General features: G+C 38.9%; 1 protein-coding gene across 1 annotated transcript in view; it reads right to left on the minus strand.

Moving 5' to 3' along the window:
• The window catches only part of TSPAN13 (tetraspanin 13), a 46,538-nt gene extending 38,035 nt beyond the window's left edge, over positions 1–8,503 (minus strand). Inside the window, exon 1 of the mRNA XM_012781027.2 lies at positions 8,224–8,503. Coding sequence (XP_012636481.1) covers positions 8,224–8,286 — 63 coding nt within the window. The 5' untranslated portion in view covers positions 8,287–8,503. The remainder of the gene's footprint in view (positions 1–8,223) is intronic.
• Between the last annotated feature and the right edge of the window lie 3,092 nt (positions 8,504–11,595).

Genomic DNA, 11,595 nt, shown 5'->3' on the forward strand with positions numbered 1-11,595 from the left:
AATGTTTATTCACCAACCTATGCAATATTTGGGGGGAAGAAAATTCAGTCTAATGATGTTCCATATTATTATTTATATAACCTATAAAAGAGATTTTCATTCTTTCAAATATCCACCATGTTTCAAGAACAAGATGAAAAGACAGATTTTAATATTGCTAAAAACAGCTACTTTTGGGGGGGGTGGCATCAAAATTCTCCCCGTGTAAATGGATTGCTTTGAGGATGAAAGAGGAATTTAGAACATTTGAAAAAAAAATGGATTAGGTGTCATAGTTAAATTATTCAAAAATGTTTTGTTAGCACTAAAGCAAGAGAGAAGTTATGATGGTAGTGGATGGCAACAAATTTAAAACAGTAATAAGATCAAGGAGTAATGGGATCAAATAAAAAAACAATAAAATTTACATAAAATAAAACAATAGGCCGGGCGCGGTGGCTCACGCCTGTAATCCTAGCACTTTGGGAGGCCGAGGCGGGCAGATTGCTCAAGGTCAGGAGTTCGAAACCAGCCTGAGCAAACCAGCCTGAGCGAGACCCCGTCTCTACCAAAAATAGAAATAAATTAATTGACCAACTAAAAAAATATATATATACAAAAAATTAGCCGGGCATGGTGGCGCATGCCTGTAGTCCCAGCTACTTAGGAGGCTGAGGCAGCAGGATTGCTTGAGCCCAGGAGTTTGAGGTTGCTGTGAGCTAGGCTGACGCCACGGCACTCACTCTAGCCTGGGAAACAAAGTGAGACTCTGTCTCAAAAAAAAAAAAAAAAAAAAAACAATAATAAGCTACAGAAACACTTTATCACCAAAATGTAATAGAGCATCCATAGATATATAGAGAAAACAAAGGCCCCAGACTATCTTCTTCCATATGCTTCAACATTTGTAATGAGGAATTAAAAGAACATTGAACTCTCGTCTGAACTTCTGCTTAATGTGGAAAACTGGAGCACAAACATGTGTTTCTATGATGCCAAACATCTGGATGGAAATGTGAAAATTCTATAAATAATCTAAATTTTGCTAAATAACCAGACGTTTACTGTTGAAGGCAAAACCTCGGTTCTTTGATTGCTTTATTTTTTCATTCTTCAAATGACCCAGAAAGCCTGACTTGCTCCTGCCCATATTTTTCTTCTTTCCGGTTCTCCATGGTGCCAAAATACAAAGTATATAATAGCTCCTGAAAAGAAATTACATAAAGGAAATTGAAAATAAGGGACCCACACTTGTCATTTTCCAGGGATAACTAGTATGATGTGACATCTATACCTGCCAACAAAATTTCAACCCCAACCTATCTTTTCCTCCTTAGGAGCGTTTCTGGGTGACAAGACATGAAATTATGGGCAGAACAATCCTGTACTGACTGCCACATTCAGTCAATTAAATGCCAACCACATGCCAGGGCTGTTCCAGGCACTCAGGAAAACAGGAATGAGGAAGACATGGTCCTTACTGTTGAGGGGTTTATCATAAGAAAAATAAAAGGTTCTTTTGAATGACTTCTTTATTCACAAATTCAAGAATCCAGTCTTGCTCCTCATCTTACTTATTAGCAGCATTTGACACAGATGTTTAATCCCATGTCCTTGAAATGGCTTGCACTTGGCTTCTAAAACATCTACCTTTACCCAGTTTTCCTCCTACCTGATGGGCCATTCCTTTTCGGGCTCCTTTGCTGAATCTTCTTCACTTCCAGGACCTTTTAATGTTTGAATGACACTGCTTCAATCCATGGACCATTGCCCTTCTCCATCTACCCTCACTAACTTGATTTCATCCACTCTCAACTCTTTAAATGGCTTCCTAAATTTAAATCTCCTGGTAACCCTCTCCCCTGAAGCACAGTGTTGTTAGCACGAGTGCTACTTGACATCTCCCCTTGAGTACCCACTGGCATCACATCTAATACCGAACCCCATATGTTCGTCCCCAAGCCTGCTCCACTCGTCATCTTCCCCATCCCAGGTAATGGCAAATCTACCCTGCCAGCTATAAATCACAAGTAATCTGTGACTTATCCATTTCTCTCAAAAAAATTGAGTCTGGCCCCACCTCCAAAACAGGCCCAGAAATCTTAGTCCAAGATTTCTTTGTCTCATGTCTAAATTACAGTAATAGCCTTATAACTAGTCTCACTGCTTCCACCTGTGCCATCTATAATCTATTCTTAATTCAAGAGCCAGATGATCTTTTGCAGAAAAATCAGACCATGACACCCCTCAGGCCCAAACTCACCAATGGCTCCTCATTTCACTGGGGGTAAAAAGCTCAAGTCCTTATAGTGCTCCCAAGGCCATCATAATCTGGGGCCCATAATTTCTCTACCCTCATTTCCTACCACTGTACTGCTTTGCCCACTTTGTCCCTTGCATGAGGCAGGAATAGTCAGTCCTCCATAGGGTCTTTTCAAAGGCTGTTCCCTCTACATGAAACACTTTTCCTAGATATTTGTTTTCCATCTTCTTCAAGCCTTTCTTCCCATGTTGTCTTCCCAAGCAGGCCAGTTGTGGCCACCATAGATGAAACCACGTACCTATCCTCTCCCTTCCACCCACCACTCTTCATTCCAATTTACTCTGCTTTATCTTTCTCCATAGTACTTGGTTACCATCTACTGTGATCTATAATTTACCTGTTTAGCATCTGTTTGCCCCCATAAATATAAGCTCCATGAAGTTATGCCATTTTGGTTTGTTTTGTTCACTGCTGTTGATACTCGATTAATATTTATGATTAGAATGAACAGAATAAAGAAAATGACCTGGGTGCATCTTATAGCACACTTATATTAAACTCATAAAGAACCCCAGACAATTATAATTACAATTTAACAGAAAGTAGATTCATTCATGGCAAAGGCTACAGGAAACTCACAGAGGTGTATGAACGGTTGGCCAAGAATTGAACAAAAGAGGACATTTCAAGAAACATTAGATTCTACAGTGGACAGATAAAAGTAATTCCTACCTAATATTGTTAATTTCTAACCAAATGCTAACTTTCATGCTTTAAAATATTTAGCTGTGCTTCTGGATTTAATTTTAATTGCTGTGTGCTAAAAACAAAAACCCAAAGCATCATTTTACAAAAGTTTTCCTTATGCAAGTTTTAACTGTGAAAAACAGTTGGAAAAGGGGGCAGCCAATTCTGCAAATTCATATCACGAAACATTTCGAGAACAAATTATGTTCTATGTTAAAAACAAACAAAAAAACACTACAAACTGTAGGACGCAACAAGAGGAAAATATATGATCTCTGCTGCCAAAAGGAAGACAATGGTCTATCAGGGGGAAAACACAGGCTCACAATTATCTATAATATGGAGCTCTGATAAGGTTAATGGCAAAGACAAAGTAAAACAAAACCTTACAACACCAGCTCTCGGCTCCCATAGTAATTTAGAATTATCTAAGAAATTAAAAAAAAAAAAAAAATCACATGCCCTCCCTCCCACCCCGAAATTCTGACTGAATTAGTCTGGGGTGGCACTTAAATATTAAGATACCAAAGAGAAAATTTTAAAAATAAAGCTTCTAGGAGGGTTTATTCAGTAACTTTCCAAAGACTGAGAAGGGTTTAAGATTAGCAAAGACAGGAAGGCAGGAAAGGGCAAAAAATTGTGGGGAATCCCAGATGGCTGATATATATAAAGCACTATACATGAAAGACTAGTGAGCAGTGAAAGATCTTGAATAACATGCTAATGAATTTGGGTTTATTGTCCTAGAGTTTTCATAAATTATTACAAGTGGGTTGGGATTAATCCTTTTACAGTGGTAAGATGGTCTGTAGATAAATTCAGGTGAAATGTGATAAGGAAAGACCAAAACCCAGCCTGCTTTTGCCAATAACTCAAATGTGTTTGAAATGAACCCCCACTGTTAAAACTGTATATAAATTAAGCCACCGAGGTATTCAAATATCACTTTTAAAATATGGGCTGAATTTTCTCCCAAGTTAATTGTTTCTTTCTTTGAAACTGCCTTTAGTAATTTTGTAAAGTTTGTGAACATCAATCTATATAAGGTCATTTCAAGTGAAAAACGGCATGAAGGGTCATTTTTGTTATTGTATTTTTAAATCAAAAGTTAAGACATTTTAAGAACATATTTGGCACAAAACCAGATTATAAATATCAGCATAACGATTTCTTCTGAAAATTCAACATTCTGTAGATAGTGAATCATTTTCTTAATTCAAAACACAAATACTCAGCAACCAAATATTAGACATTCATTTAGTAGTTTTAACAATGACAGAGAGAGAATACTACAAACCTAGTCACTCATTAAAATATTAAACTAGAATAATTTGAAAAATGATCAAAATTTTGAAAAACAGCAAATGAAATAATTTGAAAGCAACTATAACAAGATTTTTCTTTGACTGAAATATTGGTGTTTTTCATTATTTGGGGATTGAGACTATAACAAAATTACAATTTTCCAATTACAATTACCTCACTGACCAAATCAGGACACAAAAAAACATGCAATTAAATCTAAAAATTACAATTCCGAATTTACACTTACCACACCTCAGTAATTTTTTCTTACAACAGAAAGATTATGTTTACTCTGAAGGTATGAACTCTTGCGCCCCACCGGGCCTGCTGATTTAATTCCAGCTTGTACATGTTAAATATCCCAATAGCTTAAAAATCTTTCCATTATAGCTTATAGGTTTGTAATTCAGAAGTTTAATGTAATTCAACTTTTTCCACCTGAAGCTGTAACTACTTAATTTTATTTCTGTACTATATCTAAAGCATTTATACATATTATCTCATTTTATCCTCACTACAAGTCCAGGAGGGAAGAAAGGAAAATTTCATCACCAATTTATAAATGAAGAAACTGAAACTCAATTAAAGCAAGCTGTTTGTCCAAGTAGCAGAGTTGGAGAAGTTCTATTTTCTTCATATTTCCAGTGATTTTTTTCTCCCCAAGAACTTTTTTTTATCTGACAGATATGGCACATTTTATCTACCATAAAATGCATCCCAACTTGAGACATTAAAATGTAAGTATGTCTTAGAACTGATACAAGTCAGTATAATTTTTGATGCTGCATGAGAATTTTTATCAAAACATCCAAAGGTGTTAAAAAAAAAATCACAAAAGAAAAAGAAATAAACTTGGAAAGATTTTAGAATGACACACAAAAAAAGAAACAAAACTGCAACTTCCAAAATTTCCCTCCTGATTTTAAAACTGTAAGTTAAAACCACAGGGTGTTTGCCTTTATATTTAATTATTATTTCCCACAGTTCTCAGAGAGTACACACAGTAGGCAAGTGCTTATTGACTAAATACAGTTCCTGAGATCATATGTAGAAAAAGTATTAGTAGTAAATTTTTTAAAAGGCTTCATAAAAGCATATTGATTATTAAGCTCTATTTAGTTCGCTGTTGCATTTCCAAACTGAGAACAGCTTGGCATGTAGTAGGCACGCAATAAATATTTGTTGAATGGAAGAAATTTTCAGTTTCTTTAAATGTAGGAAGCCCTGAGGGAAGTCATTCCCTCTGTTAGAACACCAAGAAGGCGAAATAAGGGACTATAGCTTCTCCCTCTCCTTCTTACAAATTATTAACATGTTACTTACAAATTGTTAACATGTACTGCATTAATTTAAAGTTGTCCATTACTAGAGATCCTGTTAACTAAAACAACTAAGCCATAAACAAAACAAAAATCAACTATTAACCTTTGTTTAGTGACCAAATTTCCATGACAGGTTTCGGACTTCCAACTTGTTTTAGTGACATGGTTTCTGGGCTGATCATGAATCTAGCACAAATCTCGAACTCATCATTGGGCTGAGCATGCAGACAGTTCAGCCGGGAGAGTCCTAAATTCCTCAGGAAAATGCTTTCACACAACAGTAATGATGCTGAAGGCAGCTGTGGCCTTTACACCTGCCATTCCCATATGCAATCCGGGTTTTACCAACACTTCTAGAAATGACCTCAGACCTAATCCTGCAGCTTTGGGTATAGGTGATGAACAGGGTGAGATTCAACGACTTCACATTTTTTTTTCCATCTTAAAATGTTGAAAGAGAGACCAGGGAAGATAAAATATCTAAATAACTGCTAGGACATATTTTCAGCATCTATTTAAGACTTGGGCCAACTTTTACCTGACAATTATTTGCCTCCACTTTAAACTGCTGAACTTATTTAAGACTGTGCACAATGTATAAGAAGTAGCCAATATTTATTGTAAGAAATGTCCCTTTGTCTAAAAAGTTTATGATTTAAAAGGACTAACCATTTTTATAGTCCCACGAATTTCCAATTCATTAAGTTTTACCGCATAGCTATTAAAATCAATAGAATACACTTTGAAGGTCAATAATTTAGAAGAGATATTAATAGTCTTAATATGTCCCTTTAGATCACCTTCTTTTCACCCCACTTTCCTGATACACTGTAAATACAACTAAAAATGATATATCTTGAAAGCAATGGAACTTGATTTAAAAATAACTTGCCTTTTAAAAATATATTGCATATTAATCTATCTAGACGCTTGAGTCACGTAAATACACAAAGTAGACATTCTACCGTGTGTAAGCAGACACTTTAAGTGTCTGGCAAACAGATGACTAAATCATTGACAGGAAAAAAAACAAAACAGAGGTCAGGGCACAAAATGGGAAATTTGAAGTTCTAAGCAGTCCAGTCACACTGATTAAAAAAATAAACTGGAAAATTGGTCAGCATTTACTTAATAAACAAGCAATGTGATAAGCATGCATCAGGTAAGACAAAGATGGATTCTGATCTGAAACTTGACATGTATCTCCAAGGAAATGCATCACCAGATGTTCTAGAATTTTTTTCCCCCTTAAGTACCATTAATGACCATGTTGACTAAATTCCTTCTAACTAGCCAGGAAAGCATACTCTATGCCTGTTTCTGTCTTGCCTTCAAAGCTTTGCAATCATGTTCACATACAAAGGAACAGTGATGGTAAAATGACCCAGGCTCTCTCTCCTGTTGGTGACCACAAGGCAGCCTCTCGATTGCAAGGATGTAACCTAAGCTTGCACAAATGGCCTAGCTCTTCACTAATGCAGGGGTGCTGGGTTTGTTTTCAGGGTGGGTGCTGCAAAGCGCCAGGTGTATTTATAGAAGGGAGCGAGACTATGATGGACAGATGACAGAAGAGGAAGTTTCTTCCCCCCACCCCCGCAGAGGCAGCCTGTGGAAAGATCTGGATTCCACAGCCTAGGTTCACCTCCTGACTCGCCAACTTCTAGCTATGTAAACCTATTTAAAAAAAAAAAAAAACCTTTTGGGTCTGTTACCTTATGTTTAAAATTTAGACAATGCCCCTTCCCTAGGATGGTTATCAGATAACGAACGCACACTGTGTACGTGAAACCTGGGACCTGGTAGGCATTCAATAAACGACAATCGGTCCTCCCCATCCTGTTCCCCCAGAACTGCGCCTCGAAAATTACAAAGCTAGCCTGCAGCGGTAGAACCCAGAGGCCCCAGCTGGTTAGCAGGGAAAGGAATGGCTTGGGTGGAGGCTCGCTTATTTACTGGTGGACTTTGCTTAAAATGGAGTTAGGCTATTGATAAGGGAGCAGACACATGGAGAAAGCATCAAGTAGGAGCAAAACTGGCAACAACAATAGCAAAAAGACATCCTTGTATTGTAAGCACGGAACAAACTTCGGAAGCAGCGGATATCCTGTGAGCCTACTCGGTGGCCTCAATTAAAATCACAAGAGCACGTAGAGCTTAACCCAGAACAGACGGTCATCGTATGCCGCCTGGTCAGTCTCAGACCGCGCTATTCCGCAAAACTGCCCGCGAACCCGCCCCAGATGGGCTCGGAAGCCGGGAGCGAGCATCAGCCGCAGCAGAGATCGGGAAGTGGGAAGGTCTGGTTAAATGTCTGAAAAACAAGGCGGTGGGTGAGGGGGCGGGGAGGAGCGATGTGCAGAGACGCGGCCAGCGAGCCTGAAAGACTGCTGCTTCACAATGAGGGAAAGGAAGAGACTGCGACAAGCGCCGGCTCCCGGTCCCCAGCCGGGGCCGGATGGCGAGGCCCGGGGCGCGCACAGCGTGGGAAGGCTGGAAGGGGGCGCGGATGCAGCGAGCGAGCGAGTCGCCGGCCAGGCAGGGAAGCCAGGGAGCGCCCAAGCAGGTGCAAAGTCCCTAGGCGGGTAGGAGCGGGGTCGGGATACTCACGGTGTAGAGCAGGTTGAGGGCGCACAGGCAGTTCTTGGAGCACGCGAACCCCCCGCAAACCATCTTGGAGCCTGCGGTTGCCGGCAGCTGCACGTAAATGCGACTCCTGCGGAGCTTCCCGGGCCCGCTGCTTTGTCCTCGCCTTTAGGGCCTGGCCGGCGGGGCAGCGGCGCGGGCGCGGGCGCGGGCGGGGGGCCGGGGCCTGGGGCTGCGGAGTGCGGTGCGCCCGCCGCGGCTCGGACCCGCTCTGGAACCTGCGGCCGCGGCAGCTGGAGCCGGAGCCCGAGCCCCGCCCAGCCTCCCGTCTCGCCCCGCGCGCTGATTGGCCGCTGGCGGGGAACAAAGGTAGAAATATGCAAATAAATGCGCTCCGCCGGTCGGGATCCGGGAGGGGCGGAGCGGTCCCCGGGGCGAGGGGGAGGGGGCCGAGCCCGTGGGGGAGGGAGCCCTAGGCCAGAGCTTGTGACAGCGGCCTCCGCGTCGCCGTCCCCAGGAAGCAGGTGAGGAGAAGAGGGCGGGGCTCGGAAGAGATCCACGCTGGCAGGGAGAACTATGACAGCACCTCTGGATCCTTGGCCCTGGCGGATGACGTGGCACCATTTTGAATGAGATTTTAAAATTAAGCACCTGGCCTCGTATGAATGAAGACAGGCAGGCACGAAGTACAAAATGTGAACGATTTAAAAGAAATAATGAACTAGGGAGAAATGCAAAGGAGAAAAATAAGCGAAAGAATAAAAGAAAGGGATAAAATCTCTGCTTCTCTCAGAAAATAGGTAAAGATACAATATAATTGTGACTGGTGTCAGATCAGAAACACTTGTCGTGCAAGAATCTGCAAAAATACTAATAAACGTTATGAATGCATGCATGCAAAAGAAAATCAAGAAATGTTATTTTTGTGTTCCAGTCCTGAATTTCAATAAGCTTATTTTTTTTCCACAAGCAAGAACTGTGAAAATCTTTGAATAACACATTAATCTCAGTTAATTCATTATCACTTTGTTGCTTGTCTACTGTAGAAATGCATCTTGTATCCTCAATTTCTCACCTATAAATTAGGATATTAAAAGTATGTCAAGCACTTTTTGCAAAATGCCTGGCATAGGGTAAGGGCTCAATAAATGTCAGCTTTTCCACTTCAGGTTTTAACAATCCTTATTTAAAAACTGTTTTTTCATGGTCTAGGTTTAGTTTAACATTATTTCAAATTTTTAAAATTCTTATTTTATTATTCAAGCTTAAGATCAACATTCTTTTTAAATAATTCAACACCAGGACTTGATTGTCCTCAATAAATTCTAAACAAAATTACCCCTAACTTATTATATACAGCACTGTTAACAACCCTACCAAAATACTTTAGACTTCTCAGAATTATGAACATGAAATTAAACATAAAATTGTCCATACATAATTTGTGGTCATGGGCCTGGCGTGGTGGCTCACGCCTGTAATCCTACCACTCTTGGAGGCCGAGGTGGGCAGATTGCTCGAGGTCAGGAGTTCGAAACCAGCCAGAGCGAGACCCTGTCTCTACTAAAAAAAAAAAAAAAAATCGAAAGAAAGTAATTGACCAACTAAAAATATATATACAAAAAATTAGCCGGGCATGGTGGTGCATGCCTGTAGTCCCAGCTACTCGGGAGGCTGAGGCAGGAGGATCACTTGAGCCTAGGAGATTGAGGTTGCTGTGAGCTAGGCTGACACCATGGCATTCACCCTAGCCTGGGCATCAAAGTGAGACTCTGTCTCAAAACAAAACAAAAAAACCACATAATTTGTGGTCATGTAAAATATCAGTAACATAGTAAATTTGAAATTGCTTTACCTATAGTCCACACTGCTGTAGCTAAACTCCTGTGTAATATTTTGTTAGTTAATAATTATTAAATAACTGCCAAATTTTAAAATAGCTGTAAATGATTATAAGTGAAATTGATTCAGTTATTTCTAATGACAAATACATTTTTCATTATAAATATTTTTTGGCCCTGATTCCTCTGATAATCGTCTGCTTCCTAAGCAAATGAAGGAAAGAACTGTGAAAACTTTCCTTGTAATAATTTGCAATCCTTTGGATTGAATGAAACACAGGCAGGGACCTTGTTGGCTGACAGTGAGACAAAGAAGCTAATCCACTGCAGTCTCTCTCCTTCAAGTCTATCCTTTGCTCCCTTCTCTCTGTGTTATCCTATCCTTTTTGATGTTTTGCCAGACATTAGCAATTAAATGCAACACATTCATGGCTCCTACAATAATATTCAGTCTCCCTTTTGCTATTCAAGATGTTTCAGTCTTCATGCCAGAGGACTTCAAACGAGACTAAAATTTCAGAAAATGTTTTCTCTTCCAATCACAAATTAAATTTGAAGTTTTTTTCTTGCTTTTGCCAGCCAGTTTTTGTATATAAATGCTTTTTTTACTCCATTTCTCATACAAATTTTTCTTTAAAACAGTAATTTTATTAGGGAATGTAGCTGGTAAGGTGACCTTTGTCTTTCACTTCAGAGGACTTTGTATACTGGCTGCTACTGCTGAAAAGCGCCAATTGTGTCTGCATGATATTTCTGGCAAAGTCTATCAGGTACAACCTACGTCAAAGAGACATAGTTTTTGGAAATTAAAGTGTGTCAGAGTTAAGTCATATCCTGTTTATACAAGTTTAAATATACTTAAACACATTGTTTAGTACTTTCCTGAAATAAGATAAATGGTAAAAATTTTGAGACCTGATATACCAGTCAGAAAAAGTTTTTCTTCCCTCTCATTTGTTTTCTCTGTGTATTAAATTCTGTGTTGGAAATTACTTCTTGCTAGAATTATGAAGGCCTTTCTCTATTAAATTCTATCTTCCAGTGATATTGAAAAGTCCAAAGCCGTTTTGATTCCTGATACTTTTTGTACGTGACAATTAGGGATTTTTTTTTCTCTTTGGAAGTTTGTAGAATCTTCTCTTGAACTGCAGTGTTTTTAAAATTTGCAGAAGCTCTTGAAGAAAAGGAATACCAAAGTACAAAAAACAAAATTAGGTACAAAAGTGAATATTTATTTTAAATGAAAAAGCCCACAACAAATCACAAATCTTTAAACCAAATGATACATACTACAAATCTCCCTTACAAAATCCTGAAAAATATCATATAGTTTTTATTAATTAACTACTTTATAATATGTAAATAACTCCATTATATATTTTTCCTACTTTTTTGGCTGCTCACTTTTTAATATCTTTTTCATATGAAAATAGTTTTTTAATATTTTCCACAAAGAGAATAGAAAGGTGATTCAGTCTTTCTTCGGGAATGGTTGGTGGGAATTTATTTTTTATTATTAGTAATTTAGATTAACTTTTTTTTTTTTTTTTGCTTT

The sequence above is a fragment of the Microcebus murinus genome, chromosome 9 (assembly GCF_040939455.1).
Source record: "Microcebus murinus isolate Inina chromosome 9, M.murinus_Inina_mat1.0, whole genome shotgun sequence".
Lineage (NCBI taxonomy): Eukaryota > Metazoa > Chordata > Mammalia > Primates > Cheirogaleidae > Microcebus > Microcebus murinus.